Genomic DNA, 22,787 nt, shown 5'->3' on the forward strand with positions numbered 1-22,787 from the left:
GCGTGCTTTGTTTCTAAGACCGTCTCGCCTTCCTCAAACTCAGCCCTTCATTCCCTGCGAAGGTTCTCTGTAATATTCCTGTTTGAGTTTTCTTAAGCAGGAGGATTAATTAAAACTGGCAAACTGAATCTGCCCAGGTGTTCAAGATGATTAGAGTTCCAGTGATTAGTACCTGCCTAGGGAGTGCAGGTGGAACTGGTTTTATTTATTATACCTCTCTGGTATAATACATATAACGTGTCTGGTTTTCCCTTTGTGTACTGAGGTGTGTGGTGTCGTCATGCCAAGATCTTAAGAGTTCTGCAAGGCTGTGGATGCTTATGAGTCTGGCAAGGGAGTTAAAAAAAAGATCTCCAAATTATTCGAAATGCATCGTTCCGCCGTATGGAAAATCGTCTACAAGTAGGGCGGACTTCAAACGGCCAGAGGAGTCAGCCTACGGTAAGAGCAGGTTGTGTGATGCAAAAAGAAGTTTCGAAGAACCACGAATTTTCATCACAGGACCTGCTAGTAAGTCTTGCAACTGTTTGTGTCAAAGTGTAGGCATCTACAAATTGCACAAATTTGAGAAAAAAAAAGAAAAAGAAAAAAAAAGCCTTTGCAAGACTACAGTTTGCCAATGAGCATATAGGTAAAGACCAGGCCTTTTGGAAGAATGTGCCCTGGACAGACGAATCAAACATAGAGTTGTTTGGCCACAGTAACAGCAGCCATGTTTGGCGCAGTCCAAAGACAGCTTTTCAGGAGGAGCACCTCATACCAACTGTGAAGCATGGTGGTGGAAATGTTATGGTTTGGGGTTGCTATGATATTAAATTTTGCATCATATCAAAGAGTGCTTGAGGATAATGTGAGGCCATCTGTCCGAAAGTTGATCCTTTCAACAGGATAAAGATCCTAAGCACACTAGCAAATCCACAAAGGAATGGCTCACAAAGAAGAAATGGAGGGTTATGGAATGGCCCAGTCAAAGTCCGGATTTGAATCTCATTGAAAGGTTGTGGGAGGATTTGAAACGGGCGGTACATGCAAGAAAACCCTCAAACATCTTGCAACTGAAAGAATATTGCATGAAAGACTTGTCAAAAACTCCAGCAAGCCTGGTGGACAATTATGCAAAATGCTTACAAGAAGTTATTTCTGCTAAAGAGGGCAATACTAGCTTCTGAGACCAAGGGTGTACTTATATTTTCCACCGAAGAATATCACATCTATTGATATTTCTCTTGAATAAATGATTGAAAAAGCTTATTTCCCTTATGATTTTGTTCAAGTACATCAACTTTATTAATAGTCACTGTTCAAAGAGGATCAAATGTCCAAATACGCCAAAAAATCAAACAATTTCCATGGGGTGTTCTTTTTTTCACATGACTGTATTAGACTTGATGCACATTAATATTACCCAAAACATGTAAAATAATAAAACCATAAATACCATGAAGCACCCATCTCATTATTAATTTATTTAATACTATATCACAGCTCTGATATTGACATTTCCCATTTTCTCTACGGTCCACAACACAACAGGGTCAGTCGTCTCTCCTCACAACCAGCCACGATGCCCGTCTATAATCCAGATTAATTTTCAGGTCACTAATGTCTGTTAAATCGTCATTTTAAGGCCCAGTAGTACGATATTTAGTTATTTTGTTTGTACTTGCACGCTGTTCCCCATTGCAAGTGTTAAAGCATTGGCACTCAGACACTGGATGACTCAGCGAGGTCATGTCGCTCCAAAATACATCAGCGCCCCAAAATTGAATTATTGAAGCATGTATATATCGACTGTGACGTTCTGTGCATGTTCTCTTTGTTTTTATGGGTTTTTTGGGGGGGTTGTTTGCTGTAGACATGATGATGACGCACAAATAAAAAGTGACTTTTGCTGCCAGGTTGGTTTTGAGATCATATTATAACATGCTGTTGATTTCTCAAATCTGATTGGTCACACGATGTCGATTCATTTTTGTTTTCTAACAGCAGCTCTGACTGTGTTTCCGGCTGTAGTTCAAATCCATCCATTTCCATACCACTTATCATACACAGGGTTGTGAGGAGCCTGGAGCCTATCCCACTAACTTTTTTCGATTTGCAGTTTCTCAGTAACATGACAAGCTGTTGTTGTTGGGTTTTTTTTTTTGTCTTATTAACGTCAAAAGAGGGAAGTCGGTGAGAGAACGACTGCTTGTAGCCGTTATAATACAAATGATAACAGGAACTATGTAGTTTCACAGTTTTCCACATTAAACGTAACAATAAACGGATAAAATAAAAAGTGATTGTTGGTAATTGTTCCTTATTATGCTTTAAAAAGGGTGACAGTTACATTGGAACAATGATCAATTATGCTATTATTATAAATTTCTCTGTTACATAAGAATTATTTGGAGGAGTGAGAGAGAGAGAGAGAGAGAGAGAGAGAGAGAGAGAGAGAGAGCAATGGAGTGAATGAAAACAGTGTGTGTGAGTGTGTGCGCAATCTCCATAGTCGTGACTTGAGTGTGTCGGGTCCACTCCTACACCAACTCATTAAAGTGCAGGAAATTGAGGGAGAGACTGAGAGAGAGAAAGAGATGAGAGGAAGCTGAGGGCTTTCCCTTTCAACCTCGCTCTTTACCAAACACCGGCATTATTTTCCCTAACGACTGGCTGCAACTATATTATGCACATAAATTATACAAGATAACAAAGGATTACAGCTGTATTATCTGGTTATTAAAGAGCTGCATGACTGAACACCCAGGCTGCGTTTTCGTTAAGGATGAGTCATATGGAAGGAATAACACACAGGAGCATGCTGTTATTGGAAAAAATTATTAATAATAGCGGGTGAGATGAAGCGAAGTTCCTGTTACCACCCAGAAGTTTACGATTTATTCATGTTTATTGATATTATGTCATTATACTGACAATAAACTGCAAAGCGACAAATTTCCTGTTGGAAGTTGCAGCTTTACCTCTGACTGTTACGAAGCGCTGGTACTGGAGACTCCTTCCAACCTGTAAAATACATGTCGGTGACTTGGCTTGCTTAACCGACAGTTTTGTTAGTAGTTAACTTTAATTCGTATTTCAATTTAGAAATTTAGGAACTGAAAGACTTCCTTGTTTGAGAAGTCTGCAATAACATGAAGAAGGAACTAACTGTCTTTTGACAAATATCTAACAGCCACTGTTTCATTCCAGAAGGTCTAAAGTTAATTCCAGGTATTAAAAATAAATTGTGTAATATTAATTGATTGCAATTACTATGACTGACAGTATGAATGACACAGCGAGGCTGAAACTTTTCCTATAGTTTGCTACTCATCACGTATTATGAGCGGCGGCCATTTTAGCTACTTTGGTAAGCAAACGGTTGCTAAATTACCTCACCTCCTTGAAACGGGTAGCCATGGTGACGTCATTTTTTGTATTATTTTTATTTATATATTTTATTACAAACCTGTTTTCTCGTTTTCCAAAGTGAAATGCTGTCAGACTGCTGAGGTTTGTGGTGCTGAGAGAAGTCGGAATCTCTTAATTTTCACATTTTAAGTCGTCTGTCAGAGAAACTGATTCGAATCAATTTCACTGTGTGAAAATAACTCCGAGGCTTTAGAGTCGACTCTTTATTCCCGATGCCTGGCATCAGAGAACCGAGAAGCTTGGGAATTCATAGAACCAGATAATCGACTCTAGAAATCGATTTTAAGACTTTTTAACCAACTAAAAAAGTTATATTTAAGTGTTTATTTGATTGAACAGGGCTGACTGTAATTAGGCCTGGTTGTGTCTAATCCAACTGAACCCCATTATGTATGCGGTTTCATAGATTTGGGTTATTAGTATCTACGGGGGTAAATACAATTTCATACAAGCCCAGTTGGTATTGGATTTATTTATTTATTTATTTATTTATTTATTTGCTTCAATAAATAACATTATCATTTACAAATTGTATTTTGTGTTTACTCAGGTTGCCTTTATTTTATCTTAGATTGTGTTTTAATTTATGAAACAACTTTTTCACAGCACTGTACATTATACAGATCTTTATCAGTTGTTCCTTTATCAACCTCTTTTGGAACAACTGTGGAGAGAGTCAAAAGTTTCTTGGTGTGCATATGACAGAGGACCTCTCCTGGACCCTCAACCTCACCTGCCCAGCAAAGAAGGCCTAGCAGTGACTCCACTTCCTGGTTCTAAAAATTGACCAGCACCTTTTTCACCAGTCAGAATTGTGAATTCAACAGCACTGTGGTAAAAGAGGTTTAATTATATATTGTGTGCATGGATAAAAAAAAAATTAACTCAATTTTACATGCATCAACAGCATGATTGGACCATTCAAAAGCATCTCGATTTCACTTTTTTTTATGTTGTCGATGATGCATTAGGACAACTTTCCATTCTCACTACAACTGTATTTTGGCAACATGCATCCAGACCACCTCCGCATTTGGTCCGAGTTATCGGATCATTAGACTCATTGGACCAAGCTTGGGATTTGACTCACAACTTTTCATCACAAGCACAGAACACCGCACTGCTTTCATTGTTGAGACAGACCAAATCGATGGAACAGAAGAGAAGTTCAGTAATGATGAGTTTATTCAAAATCTGTGAACATAAAATTTAAAAACAAAAGAATAAACATTCAAATTTACAGGAATACTTTAGGGTAAGACCAGTGACAGCAATGGTTCCTGTCATTAACGGAAAAACAAACAACAACAACACAAGACTGAAGTCAGTTTGTTATAGGCACCAAAACTGAGTTCAACTTCTAATGCCTCGAAGATATTTAAATGAACGGAATTGAATCTGCCAAATTACATTCAACACTGAAGCAAAAATAATTATTCATTCGATCAAGGTAGATATAAATTTCTTATGTAAACAACAAAATCACTATTCTACTTTATAAGATTGATTTAGATTTAAAAAAAAAAAAAAAATGACTTACAACTCCAACATGCAATGGAAGAGGTTAATGAGATGAAAGCAATAATCTGCTGCTAAAATCTTTAATACCGTCAAACCTCCAAGTTTTACTAGTATATTTTTCCACAGTACTCTTTGTCATTTGCCTTATCATTTTGCCCAAAGGTCTTATTATTAGGCATCGTGGACATTAAAAAAAAAGTCTGTTGAAAGAAAGAAATTATAGGACTACTAGATTGACATGATTAAAGTGCCATAACTGATCTTAATCTGTGAGGTTAAAGGTTAAATGTTTCATTTGTTTAGCTCAAAAAAGCCTTGTGCTCCCAGTTTTCTCATTCGACTGAGCAATAAATGGTTTAATTCCATAATGTCCCATAATGTTATATTACTTCAATATATTCCTGGTAAAAATTAAACTGCCTGAAATCTCCTGGACATACAACCCTTTCCAAAAAACAAAAACAAAAACAAAAAAACCCACCAAATTCATTGCAGCAATGTCTAGTAAAAAACTTGATAACAATAATGTATGCCATATAATTAACATCATCAGCATTTTAGATTGCGAAAAGAGCAGAAGATCAAGGAGCATTTTATGTGATCACACCTCCAGTTTTCAAAACAAAAAGTTCATTTTTATAACTTTTTCATAACGGGGCAACGTCAATGGCCCACAAATAGCTCATTGTATCTTGTTTAAGACACGATATTTTTTAAACCTTTTTAAGACATGCAAGAAATTGCATCCTTCCATTTTTATTTCAGAGCCACGTGACGTTTGGGTTTTATTTCTGAAATGCAAACGCTGCGTGTTGAGTTTATTGCATAATTCAGTACCATGACTGAAAATTATCTGGGGGGTTTTTCTGGTCACATTGTTGAGGACCGGTTCCCTGAAACAGGTGTTCCCACTTCACTCTGCGCTCTTCTTCTTCTGCAGACGTGTTCTGGTGGGCTCGGTGTGCACCAGTGGCTCCTGGACCACTGTGGCTGGATACTTCCGGCCCAGAAGCTCCACCTCCACCTTCTGACCAACGGTGGCCAAGTCAATGGGGAGGTAACCAAACGCCAGGCTCTGCTGAATCGAATAGCTGTACGCTCCAGAGGTCGTGTTCCCAACCACCTAGATGGAACACACAAGTGAGGAACTGTAAAGATTACACTATAAGGGCAATGTATTAACTGTGGTCTTGCTAACAACGCCAGGCTAGGACTGAGGAGAGGCTGTGATAGAAACCATGGCATTATAAATGATGCCAAACTGGAGGCTATACACTTCTATTACTTGTTAGCTACATTAGTCAGACTTCATATGACAAGCATAATTGGCTGATTAACCAGTCCAGGTATCAATCAGGTATCAGTCCAATACCATGTTAATTACTCATACACCTATTCATAAAAATGATCCGATACAAGCATCCAGTGCCAGGCGATACTATACGACATAAGCTTAGTGTTCAACACTAATAAATAGACAACATGAAAATGACAGCAATCTGGATGTATTTCACGATTAATGATCAAAACAAAACAAGCTGCAAACTGTTCTCGACGAAAATATTATAAAAAGGAACAACAGTGTCTTCCAACAATAAAAGAAACCTGATAAAACATATTATGGCACTTAAACAGTATCTTTAATAGGGAGAGTGAGGATGGTTGGCCTGAGCACACAGAGCAGTATCAGTGAGTGTGGTCATTAAAAAGAAAAAGAAAAAAGAGTACACGGTATACTTAAAAATATTACTGTTAATTTGTGTACAAATATGTTGTTAATCCTAAAATGGCAACTTTTAATGAGCTGGTCACAAATATTCCCCTCTAACATAAGAAATCTTCTGATGACCATTGTATTTTACCTTTCCATCATGCCAGATAGTCTCATTTCCCTCAGGGTCCACGTTGTCCGTATCCACGGTGAGATACACTAACTTCCTCGTTAGTCCCAGGGCCTTGATTTCCCGTAGTGCCTTCTTTCCAATAAAATCTGCAGGCTGGCGCACACATACGCAGCGATGATTTAGGCCTTAATAGCCTAAAAGTTTTCTTAACATAATCTCTAATCAAAAAAGATATTTCAAAAGATACCAAGCTACCTTGTTGAGTTTGATGAAGTAATCCAGACCAGCCTCGAGAGGATTTGTGTCACAGTTCATCTACAGACATACACACACACACCAAAGAAGGTCAGAATTTAATTTTAATTGAATAGTTTAGATTTTCAGTCTGATAGGTATTTAATTACACACTTGTGAGGGCTTTATCTTCTACTGTGTGTGTGGGTTTGTGTGTGTGTGTGTGTGTGTGTGTGTGTGTGTGTGTCAGACTTCAGCTCCCCAGCCTCGGAAGCCCTTTTCCAGCCTGAGGGAGGCCATGGTGTAACTGCCGAAGTTATCGATGCCCTCTTCTTTTCCAGCCTCCATGATGGCCTGGTATACTTCTGCCAGCTTTGGCATGTCCACATACAGCTCCCAACCCAGCTCCCCTTAACAAACACAAAAGCAGATGTTTACCCTTTACATGTGTGGCGTCTATCCTGGAAAAACAGAATTGTTGGGGTTTTTTTGCCTTGTGCAGTTTGTTATCACTCCACTACCTAAACTCCACCTTCTGAATGTTAAAAATGAGGCTGCAAAGCTTAACACTGTGATTTGAAACGACGAGCTGGGTATGTCTTTGTGGAAAGGTTTTACTTTTAGCCTGGACACTTTGGACACCAAACATGTCTTATGACTGCTCACATATGAGAAAAAATTAAATTTGGGAATGAAGAATGATGTGATTTCAATTGAGAAATATAAAATAGTTTATCAAAACTAATACAACTTACCGGTGCGATTACGATTGCCACATAAGGCAGAATTGCCCATTCTCATACCTGTATATGATATCCGTATGGCCCGCAGCGGGACTCCAGCCAGACAAATGGCTTTGCAGTGGAGGAACTTGAAGGCGCCATCACTCAGGTCTTCGTTGGTGAGTTTCTGCAGGACTTTGCGAGAGTTCGGGCCCGCCACTCCCAGCACCCCGATATCATCAGTCACGTTAGTGATGTCCACATCATAGTCGCCATCAGATGCTGCTCCCTCTATCCATCTGAGGAGGGGGCAGAAAACAAATTCATTTGAAGAAAAAAAAAAGTGTAAGAACTAGAACTGGAGCGGTGTTATGAGAAAGAAAAACACTTCAGGAAGTGCTATTATAGGAAAATAATCAACTTTGTGGTGGCAACAGTAACAGCACCCAGTTGCAGTTGTTATTATTTACCTTTAACACGACACCCACAAATGTTTTATTCCCTACCTTATTACATCAGCAAGTGTGTTTATAAGGGTCTGATAAAATTTCCAAAAATCAAAACAGACATGAACATGATTGCCATGAACCACAAATGATTGTTCATGTCAAATTGAGACAAGACTGGTGTTAGATAGGAGACAAAATTTAAGTGCTCATATTAAGCCAACTGCTAAAGCATGCTAAAGTCTCCTGATACCAGTCTGACAGAATTGCTGCTAGTTACTACTAGCTACTGATTTTACTAAGTTTAGTACCAAGCAGGAAGAGTGAAAGTTAATATTAGTTAATTAGTCAGTCAAGTTAGCCATGATAACTAGCTACTAAGTAGCAACAGTGAGGTGTCAAGAACCCAAAAAAAAAGTGATTACGTGTGAAATGACAAATTACTGTGAAATTACAGCTAGCTATTTAGGTAAACCCTCATATTAAGGCAAACATTAAAGCATGCTAAACTCTCCAGGCTGACACCATTTAGAATGTACTGCTGCTAGTTACTCCTACATAGCTACTGATTTTATTATTTTTAGTACCAAGCAAGGAGAGTGAAGGCTAATATTAGCTCATTAGTCTGTCAAGTTAGCTGTGATAGCTAGCTAGGTAAATAGCCTTTAAACTTGGTAACTAGATAAATTAAAGGGTTTATAGTATAATCTTAGTTTGCTAGTACTTTCTCTTATTGTTAACAAGTTAGCTAGTTTCTGTTAACATTAGCTAGATAATTAGCTTCCTATCAAAGAATTCACAAAACAACTAATAGTCATGACTGCTTATGTGACATGGTTTGAAATGTATGCTGAATTTGTCCAAAATGTTTTAATATAAGTGTGAATCTGAACACAAGAGGGCAGACTAAGCAAACTTTTTATTTTTATTTTTTATTATTATTATTATTTTGGAGTGTGTTGTCTGATTTGAGCAAGGCCAATGACTGTCAGATTGAAGCATTACAATACAGAGGTCTAAAATAATCTCACTGTGAAACATTCACTTTTTATAACAACCAATAAGAAGTCCTTGGAAGGTTCATACGAGTATGACAAGGGCCAGAATGTGTGTGTAGGCTGTATGTGTGTGGATATTTGTGTGGCAAGAAAGTGAGGAGTTAAATAAGGAGTTAAATAAATAAATAAATAGGTCTCTAACTTCAATGAGAGTGAGGTCCAGCAACAGGAAATGCTTTTGATGAAATTCTAGACAAATTTTTAAATCTACTATATACCATGCATATGGATAATATGTTTAATATTCCTGTGTCTCAGTGCTTGTAACCTCAACATTCATTTAAAGTTCATCACATAATTGAAGAAACTGTACATTTCCATTGTGTCATTAATTAGTGTCTGGAATCATTTTGTCACACTTTTGGGTCTGGGTTTATCCTGTGCACTCTTACAGGCCACTTACCTTCCATGCTTCCCCACTGCCCTATTTCTGAATGATGACCTCTTTACGTCCATCCTTCTCTCAAACTCTCAGGGAAAAACCTCACTGACCCCAATGCTGATAAAAAAAGTTCTCCATGTCTGAAATGCTACATACTTTGACATAGTGGGTATTATCAGGTTAAGATTACAAACATAGTCCAAAGGTCAGCTACAGCTAAGAAGCAAACATTTTGAAATTCTTGCGCAAATGGATGTTTGTCTCAGTATCTTTTGGGTAACTGAACATTATACCTAGTATACATATTAAAAAAAAAAAAAAGGAGCCTGCTAGTGACCAGAAGGTCATGAGCTCAATTCCCGGGACTGCCAGTGAGCCAGAGCTGGACCCCTTAACCATCAACTCCTCTCTTGTATTCTGCCTCACATGGAAGTCATTTTGGTCAGTTAAATTTCAATTAAAGCTTGTGAGAGACCAACCTCAGATCATGCAGTTCGGACCCTGAGCCAGTGATGAGCAGGAACTCTCCAGGTGCGACCTGGGTAATGGTGAGCTCAGCGTAGACACGCCCTCTGGGTGTCAGCATGTGACTGATATTAGTCAAGCCCACCTGTGGCAGTAACCGAAGTGAGGTCATCATCGCATCATCACATACAGCTCACAGAATTCCCAAAAACATAAAGCTTAAATAATATCTAAACCTTTTCTTTCATCTTCTGCCTCTCACCTTCGGCATGGTGTTGGCAAACAGTCGGTCCAGCAGCCCGTGCGCGTCCTTCCCTTTGACCACGAACTTGCCAAATGGTGAAAGGTCAATAACGCCCACTTTCTCCATTACAAGCTTGTACTCTCGGCCGACTGGTCCGTGCCAATTTGTTCTTCTGAAACTGGGTCTGTGAGGGGCCAAAAACATCTCAGACACCTATTTATTACATATATCAGAGAAAACTGTACTAATCGATAGTAACGTGTAGAGGTGATCAAACACCTAGACTTTGCTGTGTTCATGTTCATGTGTAAAGGTAGAGGTTATACTTGTAGCCCACGTCATCTCCTGGCTTGTAGAAGTAATGTGGCTGCTCCCAGCCTGCATGGAAGCCCATGGAGCATTTATCCTTCAGCTGCTCATAGAGCCCACTGATTCTGCTAGTGGGGCGACCAGCAAAGCGCTCCTCTTTAGGGTAACCCACTGAGAGAGAGAGAGAGAGAGAGAGAGAGAGAGCGAGAGAGAGGGAAATCCATTACACCACCTGAATATTATACAGACATATTGTATCTTTTAAGCCTGCCACATTGTTGGGACAATGTTTAGGTTGTGTAGACACTTACCCACATTGTTAAAGCCGTATGACTCTCTGGCCTTGGCACACAAGTACGGCACAGTAGTCCACTTGCCATAGCGGTTTGGGTCGCATTCAATCAGATCATAAGCGGGCTCACCGCTCATGATCCAGTCACTGAGGAACTTTCCAACTCCACCAGCGTGAATGATGCCATACCTATCCCATATCAACAACCAACAAAATCATTTGTTCATGTGGTTAGTTATTTACAATAACATATATATTTTGCTTTGTAAAAGGTTCTGTGATACAACTTTTACATCTTACTTTCTTACCACAGCTATTTGCCAACATTTACATTCTTTTATCGACACTTTCTATCTATTTATAGTTACATATAATGTTCTGAAAACGAGTTAGTTCCTGTTTATAGCACTTACAGTAACAAAACCATCATTCTGTCACCACATTCTCTTTTCTTCTCTCTCTAGAAATTAATAAGACATAAAAAAAGTTTTGTTTGTAATACACTATAATGCAGAAGAACCAGTACGTGCACACTACTTTGTCCTGAAGATTTTCCCATGGCAGAAAACTTACTGACTTGTTACAAAAACTATAGACTATAGTACTATTATAGGAGTGATCACATATTGGAATGAGTGCATTAACATAAACCTCCCATTTTCTTGAAGGCAGCACTACTGGTCAGAGCCATATTTCCCTGTAGTTCTCACCCAGTTTCCTGCTGAAGCTAAGCAGGGTTGAGCCTGGCCAGTACCTGGATGGGAGAACTCCTGGGGGAAAACTAATGTTGCTGCTGGAATTGGTGGTATTAGTGAGGTCAGCAGGGGGGTGCTCACCCTGTGGCCTGTGTGGGGCCTTATGACAGGGACAGGTAAGAAACTATACTGTAGTAACAGCATGATGGGAACAGGATGAGATGTTAAACCATGTTCCTGACTCTCTGTGGTTGTTAAAAATCCCAGGACACTTATTGTAAAACAGTAGGGTTATATCCTGGTGAAATTCCCCCATTGGCCCTTCTCAATTATGGCCTAGCAATAATCCCCATATCTGAATTGGCTACATCACTCTATCCTCTCCACTAATAGCTAGTGGGTGTTCTGCCATCGCATCATCCAGGTGGATGCTACACACTAGTGGTGGTTGATGAGATTCTCCCCCCATACTATGTAAAGTGCTTTGAGTTTCTAGCGCTATATAAATGTAAGGAATTATTATTATTATTATTACTGTCAGAGATGCTGTTATTGAAAAGCAATCAGACTCGAGAATTCAACAGAACTTTGGATCACAAGAAGCAGATAGTAGACAGCTAATGATTTTATAATTCACATTCATTATGAATTTTATTGTTAAAATGGCCACATGCCACACAGTGCATTTTTACCCAAAGCCAATGGCGGTCCAGTAGTTGCGGAGTCCCTGATGTGGCCCCACCATTGGCAGCAGGTCTGGTGTGTATGTGATCGGTCCGGACACGATGTTGATGATGTCGGCATGCTTGAGGACAGGAACCATCTCCATGGCCATTTCCACATGCTCCATGATGCGGTCTAGGTCCGATTCGAACAGCTCCTTACCAAAACCTAGTCAAAGGTTGATAAACATTTTGAATAAATAAACAATGTATAAAAATGTAAGCATTTTGATTTTCTTAAACTGTGTTCTGGGTGGATATAAAATGACTTTCAATGAACAGAATGCAAGAATAAACACTCCCATTGGGAGTCACATCACTCTGGGTGGTATTTGGTACCTGGAGGGACTCCATCTCTGACCCACGAGTCCTGCAGCACCATCTTCTCCTCTCTTTCATAGGGGCCAAAAAGCAGGCCGTCTCTCTCCTGACGCAAGTAGTACGAACCCTCCAGGTCCCGGATCACAGGCAGCTCCTGCTTCAGGGCCTTCACCTCGGGAATCGTTGCTGTCACCACGTACTGGTGATGGACAGGAATGGTGGGATGCTCCAGACCAACCATCTGGCCAAGTTCCCGCGCCCAGAAACCTGTGGACCAATGAGATCATGAACATCTACAGAGCATTATAAGGCGTTTCTGTCGAGAATGAGTTTTTGAGAATATTTTTGTCTAACATTTAAAAGAATATACATTCTAGCTTCGGGATCGGGTTCTAGCCGTCAACGAGTCATCATTACGGATCAATTTAGTGACCAATGAACATGCCCTTATTTAGTTAAAAATAAAAGAAGATTCTGAAGGGCTGCATTCAGAGTTGAGATCAGATTTATTTTCTTATTTTAGTCGTAAATATATTGGATATTTTAAATAAATAGAATTTTATCTTTAAACACCAGTTAGAAACACGTTTATTTTTGTAGACCTTTATTTTTTAAATGCAACACCACTGTATTGCTGACAAATTGTTAGCAAACTGTGTTATGAATCATAGAAAAGCCTTCAAGAACCATATGACAATTTTGTCATATCACCCACCCCTATTTCGCAGTGCAAAGATGATCTTCCCAAACACCCCAACCTTTATTTACTTTGCCTTCATTTACAATTTATAAGTTGCAATACCATATTGTAAGTCTGAAAAGGTCCTGCTGAGATTAGCAGACACCGGACACCTCATCCAGAGAAAACCAGTGTTAATTTTTTATTTTTTTTTAAATAAATGTAAAAAGTTATCAAAAAATGTTTCATAAAGCAGCAGGACCTTAGGCAATGGTTAAGCTTATAACTGCTGCACTGACTGTTCAGGCTCTTAAAAAAAAAAATGTGTTTGTGCTTTTGGCAGAATGATTATCTCAGGTTACGTAACGCTCCAAATTGACCTGAGGTAACCTCCTCACTGAGTGAGCAGTTGTCTATGTGCTCTCTCTCTGTCTCTCTGAGTAGTCCGTGAGTAGTTTGAAAGGCATATGGTGGTGCGTGGGTGTGTCAAAGTTGGCAATCAGAGACTTGACACAACCGTCTGTTCAAATAAATATTTCACATCGCTCACAAGCTTTGGTTTAATGGGTCAATCCGGCAACCTGCCTTCTGTGTCTGCAGTACAACTCAGTACAGTAGTATTTGTCATGTAAAATGTTAAATTGAAGTTAAATCAGTTCACATTAAATATTTTTATATTTATTGTTACAGAAAATATATTTATATCTAAATAATTGTTACCATTTTGATGGATTTTGATATCACAGCATTGCTGAATTCTTAAATTCTGATTGGTCAGAGGGGGTTGATTAATTTTCTAACAGCAGCTCTGACAGTTTTGGCTGTAAGGTGAATCACAGGGTTATATTCATAAATAACTTAGTACATAAATACATCAGTAAAGTAAGAAATTAAAAGTAAAGTTAAAAAAAGTCAGTAAATCAGTAATTCAGTAAGTCAGTAAGTAAGGACATCAGTCAGTAAGTAAGTAAATAAGGAAGTCTGTAATTCAGTAAGTAAGATAGTAAATCAGTCAGTAAGTAATGAGGTCTCTAAGTCAGTAAGGAAGGAAGTAATTCAGTAAGTCAGTCAGTAAGCAAGAAAGTCAGTCAGTCAGTAAGTAAAGAATTCAGTAATACAGTAAGGAAGTCTGTACACAAGCCAGTGAATAAGTCTGTAAGTCAGTCGGTACAGAAGTCAGCAAGTAAGTACAGAAGTCAGTAATTCAGTAAGGAGGTCAGTAAGAAGGAAGGAAGGAAGTCAGTAAGGAAGGAAGGAAGTCAGTACCTCAGTCAGTAATGAAGGAAGGAAGTCAGTAAGTCAGTCAGTAACGAAGGAAGTCAGTAAGTAAGGAAGGAAGTCAGTAAGTCGGTCAGTAAGGAAGGAAGGAAGTCAGTAAGTAAGGAAGGAAGTCAGTAAGTCGGTCAGTAAGGAAGGAAGGAAGTCAGCAAGGAAGGAAGGAAATCAGTAGGTCAGTCAGTAAGGAAGGAAGGAAGTCTGCACCTCAGTCAGTAATGAAGGAAGGAAGTCAGTAAGTCAGTCAGTAAGGAAGGAAGGAAGTCAGTAAGTCAGTCAGTCAGTAAGGAAGGAAGTCAGTAAGGAAGGAAGGACGGTAGTCAGTAAGTCAGTCAGTAAGGAAGGAAGGAAGTCAGTACGTAAGGAAGGAAGTCAGTAAGTCAGTCAGTAAGGAAGGAAGGAAGTCAGTAAGTAAGGAAGGAAGTCAGTAAGTCAGTCAGTAAGGAAGGAAGGAAGTCAGTAAGTAAGGAAGGAAGTCAGTAAGTCAGTCAGTAAGGAAGTCAGTAAGTAAGTATGGAAGTCAGTAAGTCAGTCAGTAAGTCAATCAGTAAATAAAGAACTCATTAATACAATAAGGAAGTCTGTACACTAGCCAGTGAGTAAGTCTGTAACTTACTCAGTACAGAAGTAATTCAGTAAGCAAGTCAGAAAGTAAGTCAGTAAGTCAGCCGGTACATAAGCCAGTAAGTACACCAGTATGTAAGTCAGTCTTTAAGTAAATAATTAAGTTGTATGTCAATATGCAAGTCAAAAAGAAAGATAAACATTATGTAAAAACTCTGGAATTTTGGAAGGGGTGTTTTACTTTTTTCTTCTTACAGGCAAAGCAAGCTCACACAGGTGGTGTTTAGTTTTCCATTGGGGCCATTCTCCATCAGTTTACTCCTTTTATTTACACAAGCCATGTTTCCAGGCTGCAAAACTTGGTCTAAAGCAAATATTTAGGTAAGTACATACAGTAATATGCATCACATACACTATTATGGATATTGTGTATTTACTGCTATATTGTCTTTGATCTTCATCTTATATTGTCCCGTGTCTGCTGCTGTAACACTGGAATTTTCCAGCTGGCATAATTCCAGTGTAATATATACATTATTATACATTATTATTATATCTTATAATATATACATAAATAAACAGATAAAGTTGGAACGTGCATCTTTCACATCCAGCGTCCTTTTCTTGTTCCGTGAAGTGACTTTTCTGCAGCGTGAATTTAATTCATTACACAAGAGTGAAGTGAACAAGCTCTCTGACAGAAGCTTAACACACATTCAAAAGCCCTGACGTTCAGCAGATCCAACAACTTGGCTATGTGCTTTCTTTCGTTTTAGGTTTCAGGTCCAGGGGACAAAATTAGAAAGCAAATCGAGGAACCTGTCTTGGAGGAACACATGGAGAGTCAGAACGAAAGAGTGAATGGAAGAACGTAAAGAGAGCTAAAGGGTCAAGAAGTCAAGGTTCTTGAGGAAGAAGAAAATGGGGGACATTTATGCACAGAGAGTGAGAGAGAAGGTCATGCTTAACATGCTTTTTAATTCTTTGTGCTTCACTGCTATTGGCTTGGCTCACTGGCGAGACCTGATTGGCTGAGAGGGAAGGCGGAAAGCCTCAATTTTTTTTCAACATGCAGAATCAACAGCTTGTTATGCAAATGCCATATTTGGGCTGGTGTTGAGAAAAAAAAAATCACAAACACCCGTTAAAAAAAAAAAAAAAAAAAAAAAAACATACACAGCATGCTTGTGAGGTCACATGACGAGTATTAAAAAAATTAACTTAACCTTTAACGATAATACTAGTTTTAGAATAATCACTAAATTGTGAAAAGTAAATGTTAAATGAGTTAATTCTACGCTGTTCAGTGCTGGAGCTCGTTCTTCATACATGGATTATGGAATCAGCTGGATTGGACTGTTGTCAATTTGACATGATCTTGAATTTATCCAGTCTTCAAAGTAGGTTGTAGTACTAACCTGTGGCGTTGACGATTCGTTTGGCACGGATGGTGCCATGAGGCGTCTGGACATCCCATCTGCCATCGGGTGTGGGGACGAGACCGGTCACAGGGGCGGGGCTGTAGATCTGGGCGCCGTACATCCGAGCTCCGGCAGCGAGAGCCATGGTGAGAGAGTACGGATCAATGTGTCCATCGCCGGGAGTGTAGAGACCTGCTAACACCTGAGGAAGAGAGAACAACGATGCTGACATCAAAATAGATTACACATAGAGACAGAGACAACTTTATAGTCCATAATCTATTATGCGTTTTATAAAACTTCTTTCTTTTTCAATTTATATTTTTAAACTCTTTATCTTCAGCTTGTACACACAAATTCAGAAATGTCCTGGTAGTAAAATGTCATATCAAATTGCTTATTTGGCATAAAAAAAAAGTTATTAATATTACAGTATACTTCATGTTGATTTGGACTCTAATCTAATTTGAACTACGAAGGAATACCATTCAGGACATCAGCACACTTAGCACCATGAACACAGCTCATTTTCACACAGAGGAAAAAAAGCACGTTCTTCCTGTTAAGCTCTAGATTAGGAAACGTACAGTGTAACAGAACGGAGTAGTGAACTCTAGCCTAAACCGGTACCCAAACCACACGTTGGTGCACATTTCTTGAATTGAAAAATCTTTCAGTCTAAAATATATAGAAGGGTGTCCCAAAAGTCTCCATACATACGGGAAATAAACACTTTTTAGCAAAAATCCTTCCAAAATTTTTCATACTTGGTTTATATATATGTATATATATATATATATATATATATATATATATATATATATATATATATATATATATATATATATATATGTGGGTTTTTTTCAGATAGACTTTAAGAACGCCTTTGACAAAAGAAGAACGTATTGAAATCATTTTCACGGCCGGATCAGGACACTGTCGGAAGGTTGCGATGGACTTTAACAAGAAACACGGTGAACGCGTCACACACGATTACACACCATAACCAAACTTATTAACCAATTCAAAAAGACTGGAAGTGTTGTGGACTGACCGAGAAGAAGTGGAAGTCCACGAACATCCACTGACAAAGACACAACCTACGTGGTCCTGGCAAACATAGTCCCCTATATATGGAGACTTTTGGGACACCCTGTATATTAAAAAGTGAGTGTGTGTGTGTGTGTGTGTGTGTATGTGTGTGATAAGGTTTTAAGCACATTGACTCAAATTATAAAACGGTGTTTTTGCTTGTGATTTGTTTTACCATGTGGACACAGTGGCAAGATGAGACACATTACACACACTGTAAAGTCTTTCACTTGGAGAAGGGGTCCCACAGAGAACATGATCATAGAATCTCAGTGTTTTAACTATATATGTGAGTAACAAAATAAAACTTTAGAAACTTATCATTTGGTTAAAAAAAATAATAAATAAAAGGTGGGATTACCAACATAGATTGTTAGTCCTAATAGAAAGCTACGATTTCCTATGAAAAAATTCAGATTTCTAAACACCACACACCATAGCACCTCCTGTAAAAGTTCTATCAGTTAGATAACAGGAATTAGAGTAGGCTTGGTCATGAGCGTTGTTGTTTGTTCCTCTGCACATGATTTAACCCCAATTATATCAAATATTGAGGCGCCTCTTTGCAGAACTGCTCCTACTTCACGTGTAGCCCAATCTGACTTTGGTTCTCTCTCACCTTGTCGATGTTGAGCAGAGGGAAGAGCTCATGGACTTTTTCGGGTGTGATGAGGAACTGTGGAGTGGGGTGCCAGTGAGTGCGGGTCATCTGGTACTTCATCTCGTCCACTCGGGCCGGAGTCGAAGCGATCCTCACACTTCCTGGTTGATGGAAGCCCACTGCCTGGAACAATACTCGACATTACTGTTATGTTATTACTGCTACATTCGTTCTAATGAAACTTGTTTGGAAATCTTTTGCCAATGCTATTTAGAACGAAAGAAGGAAGGACTGACTGATATAAAGTCATGCAATAAAAGAACCATTCTTTGGTTGCCTAAAGAGCAATTCAAAACATGTTGAAACATGTGGCGCAACAGAGAACTAACAATGTTTCCCATTATAAATGTTACTAGTATGAGGTAGAAAGTATTCAGTTTTTATTATTGTGCCAACAACATAAATGGTTTTGATTAAATCCAATCCAAGTTATTAGCTAATCCACCAAAACTCCAGTGTGATGCCCAGTCCCATGTTTTGGTTTCACAGAATACGCAAAAAAAAGTGGTAGCTAATGTATTATTATGATGTATTGCAGGGTAGTTAGTTATTAAACGCATTAAAACAGACACAAGTGAGTATATAAATTCCCACCTGGTGAGACGACTCACATACTCATTATCCTTTTCTGAGAAAATGTCTTAGCACGTGTTGTGCCCTCGACAACGAGCCAGCAAGTTGTTGTCAAACGTTTGGCTGCTGTTTTTCTCTTCACATCGGCTGGAGTCTTTATTTGACTTTGTGTACCAAGCAGGACAGTTAAAAGGCAGCTTTAATTAGCGCTGCATTGTCGGTTTTTCTATATACATGTGTTCCTGGTTTTAAAAAGAATGTCTGTTACCTATGCATGCAAATTACTCTGTGTAATAAAAGCTGATGAGTGTAGTGCACACCCAATGATTTTTTTTGTTTTGTTTTGCGAATCAATCTGTTTGGTGAATGAGAGAAGTAAATAATACAGGCTAACATCAGCCTTCTGAGCACTGGATACACTTCCCATCATTTAGAAGCTGCTCTTTAATGTCTTACCTGGCCTGTCTCTGCCTCCAGCTGCTCGTACAGCTTAATGCTGTGGTAATGAATCTTCTTTAGATTGATCCCTGGATGGTAGTACGTGGTCAGTCCAGCCTGCAGACGGAAACACCATCATCATTATATGATCATCATCCTGATTGAAGCCCAAAAAGGTCATTTATTACTTACAAGAGCTTACAAGCTTTAGTTCTTGTACTGAGGATGCATATTACAGCATTATTAATTTGATCATAACTTACTATAAGGCTGTAAAATGTAAGTGTTCCAACTACCGTAAAAATTGTCGCTGTAGTAGGTTTACTGCTCCTTTTTTTAGAAAACAGAACAAGCTAAATTCGTTGAAAAATCTGACAAAAATTGTAAGAGCCAATTAGGTTGCAGTATACAAACACAAGCCATGCAACAGGAGTTTACCAGGGAAGGGGGTGGGGCTTCTATGGCTACACAGTGTCACGCAAAACAGAATTGTGATTTAAAAGAGATGAAAATTAAATTACAAAACCTTGGAATTATAATTCAATGAATTATATTTTACATTAAAACTCTATTTATTTAATTATTCTGTAATTTTAAGATTTTTTAACATACTTTTTGCAATATTCGGTAAATAACAACAACAACAACGATGACAACAACAACAAAAAAGCCAACTAGAACCTTGTAAATCTCAATTTGCCAAATATGTTTGTCAGGTCCAGTGTGTCAATGGTCTAAGAAATTACAAAACTGCTCATTTAAAGGCCATTATGTCTTGCTTGATGCATAATCAAGCAAAATATATATACACCAAACAGTACAATCTTGTACAGAAGTTTTTAATCCTTCGTTAGACCTACGGCATGCCAGGTGGATCCAGCAGTCAGCTCAGACTTCTCCAGAAGCACCACATCCTTCTGTCCAGCTTTGGCCAGGTGGTAGGCCAGACTCACACCGACACATCCTCCTCCGATGATCAGAGTCTCGGCTGTATCCTTCAGCCTCTTACCCAGAGCTCCTACACCACCATCGCTGAGAGAAAGAAAAGGTGAGAGGACTGAGAATGTTAGGAAATAATACAGAATCTATGTGTGAGGATATAATCTAGGGTGGAGGATGGCATAGTGGTGAAGCAGGTAGCGCTGCCGCCTCAAAGCTCCAGACTCGCTTGTTAGATCCTGAGTTGTCGATGTGGAATTAGTGGATTAGTTATCCATGTTCTCCTCCCCTATGTCTGTGTGGGTTTCCTCTGAGTTGGTATGGTGTGATTTGGTGAGGCTGCACTGCCTCTAGGTGTAAATGAGTGTGTGACTGTTTTTGCGAATGTTCACCCACAGATTTCCAGAGATCTGGTCTAGATCCACTGTAACCCTGACCAGGATAAAGCTAAACAAATGAAAAATGATGATGATGATGATGATGAAGTCTGGCATCTCTGGACTTAATTTAAGCTGACTCCAAGTCAGATTCAAGACACAATAACTTTATCATCATAGGCACAAGCTTCCTTATACCAAGAAATTCTTAGTTAAAATAACAACAATGTTAAAACAAAATACGAAAAAGAAAACAACAACAACAAAAACAGTAGAACATTTCCTTGCGCATATTTTACATAAACCTGAATAGATTATATAGTATAGATTGTACTGCTTATACATTATAGATTGTATACATTGCATATATTGTACAGCATATGTTGTATACTGTAGGTTGTATAGTGTAGACTATATAGACTTGAGTGAGATATTTGTTCAATATTGTCCAAAATGTATTGCAACAACATAATACACACAATATACAGAGCTTACAGAGCTGAGGATCTCTTAAACCACGTATTAATTATAATTCTAAAGCATTTAGTCATCACCAGAGTTATTTTTAATGAAAAAAAGTGTCTATAAGATGAAAGATGTTTGAGCACAAGCTACACTGTGATAACCCAGTGCATAGACTAGAGATATATATCGCTTGAGTTGTGCAGCATTGATGCACAGAATAAAATGCTGTCTTAAAGATAGATCAATCTGTTCATAAATGAATACTGACTTCACAAAACATTTTGCATGGAAGAAAGTGTCCATAATGCTGCATGCTCAAAACAGCATACAACAACAACAACAAAAACAACAACAACAACAACAACAATAATAATAATAAGAAGAAGAAGAAGAAGAAGAAGAAGAAGAAGAAGAAAGCAGATTCATGATTTAAAAGTATCAATTTTAAATATTTTTACACTTTTTAAATACTCCATCACACACACACTGAGAACTGCTTTGTATTGCTATTACCTTTTCTCCTCAGCTTCTTTCCGCAGTGTACAGCTTAAACCCCTCACAGTGACTCCCCTCAACTTCCTGAAGAAGTTGAAATCTTTTTTTAATTGCGAATTAACTGTGTTTAAAATTCTGGACATGTTGCATCAAGTCTCTAATTAGACACACACTTGTCTTCGTGGCTGAAACTCGCCCCCTCCCCATTGCGCGTTGGATTTTCCGCGCATGCGCACTGGCGCACCTAGGCTGTTGCGACTCTGAACTCGGTGTTCAAGTTAACCGAGTTTTTAATTCTGTATTTCCATATATATAACGTCGAATTAATTCTGTAATGCAGATTTATAATTAACTAGCAGAGTTAATTCACAGCCTGTATTATCTGTGTTCACAAGGTTAGTGTTTATATATAAACACTAACCCTAAACAGTTAAGCACTCCACTAGCCTATATATTATTCTCCACTATACTTAGGCTACAAAATGGCAGAACTCACGAAATCTTCCACTAAGTAGTCAGTAGAGACTAGTTTGTGAGATTCAACCTTACACTATCTTCTTTGTGCTGTGTATGTGAGGATTGTTTCCTATTTCCTATTATGCCCATCCTAAATCCTTTGCGTTTAGCTTTCGATCCTTTGCGAAATCCATTAAAAACTCTTGTGTACAATACAACATTGAATTAGAATGTTTTTGAACAACAGCTTCAATGTTAAATTAGGTCTAGAACTCAGATATTTGTGCCCCAAAAATAATAACCTAGCTAATATCAACATTATAGGCTTACTGTGTCTATAGAATATGCTTTATATATTATATCTCCTTGATATTGCAGTAACATTGCACAAATATTCCTGCAAATCAAGTCCAAATTCATTCCATCTGTCTGCAAAGCATGTGGGCCTGTAACTAATCACATTGCTATTTCTCTTGTGTTAACGTGTCTGCTGCTGGATGCAACTGGAGCCTGGAGCTGCAGAGTGTTCAGGACCAGTTGGTGTGGAAGATCCAGTCTAAACAGGTCCTTACAGGATAGCCATACTGACAACTGGTGGGGGTGGGTGTCTTATCAAATAGTCCTTCAAATTCTCTGTACTTAACCCCTACACAGAAGTCTCACTGCTACCAGGATTTTGCCCT

The 22,787-nt window shown here is 38.6% G+C and overlaps 1 protein-coding gene across 2 annotated transcripts; it reads right to left on the minus strand.

The window, feature by feature from the left end:
* Positions 1-4,581: 4,581 nt before the first annotated feature.
* Positions 4,582-21,860, minus strand: dmgdh (dimethylglycine dehydrogenase). Of its 2 annotated transcripts, XM_017492925.3 has the most exons (16): positions 21,667-21,859; positions 20,233-20,404; positions 19,391-19,489; positions 18,320-18,484; positions 16,606-16,810; positions 12,688-12,936; positions 12,319-12,517; positions 10,951-11,120; positions 10,657-10,810; positions 10,349-10,514; positions 10,101-10,231; positions 7,817-8,034; positions 7,266-7,423; positions 7,035-7,094; positions 6,798-6,932; positions 4,582-6,058 (listed from the first exon to the last, which is right to left on the minus strand). In XM_017492925.3, the coding sequence occupies exons 1-16, from the start codon at positions 21,789-21,791 to the stop codon at positions 5,849-5,851; spliced, it is 2,616 nt and encodes an 871-aa protein (XP_017348414.2). In that variant the 5' UTR covers positions 21,792-21,859; the 3' UTR covers positions 4,582-5,848. The 2 variants fall into 2 exon arrangements, 1 of the variants encoding a protein (XP_017348414.2); XR_008398294.1 differs by lacking the exons at positions 4,582-6,058; positions 6,798-6,932 and having other exon boundaries at positions 7,188-7,423; positions 21,667-21,860.
* Positions 21,861-22,787: the final 927 nt, after the last annotated feature.

Source organism: Ictalurus punctatus, chromosome 18, assembly GCF_001660625.3.
Source record: "Ictalurus punctatus breed USDA103 chromosome 18, Coco_2.0, whole genome shotgun sequence".
In the NCBI taxonomy this organism is placed as follows: domain Eukaryota; kingdom Metazoa; phylum Chordata; class Actinopteri; order Siluriformes; family Ictaluridae; genus Ictalurus; species Ictalurus punctatus.

Excerpts from the sequence above, each read along its gene's own strand:
- dmgdh (XM_017492925.3), bottom strand. The coding sequence starts at position 21,791 with ATGTCCAGAATTTTAAACACAGTTAATTCGCAATTAAAAAAAGATTTC. Across the intron at positions 20,405-21,666 it reads AAAGAAGCTGAGGAGAAAAG|CGATGGTGGTGTAGGAGCTC; the intron begins GTAATAGCAATA and ends TCTTTCTCTCAG. Across the intron at positions 12,518-12,687 it reads CAGAGATGGAGTCCCTCCAG|GTTTTGGTAAGGAGCTGTTC; the intron begins GTACCAAATACC and ends ACCTTTGACTAG.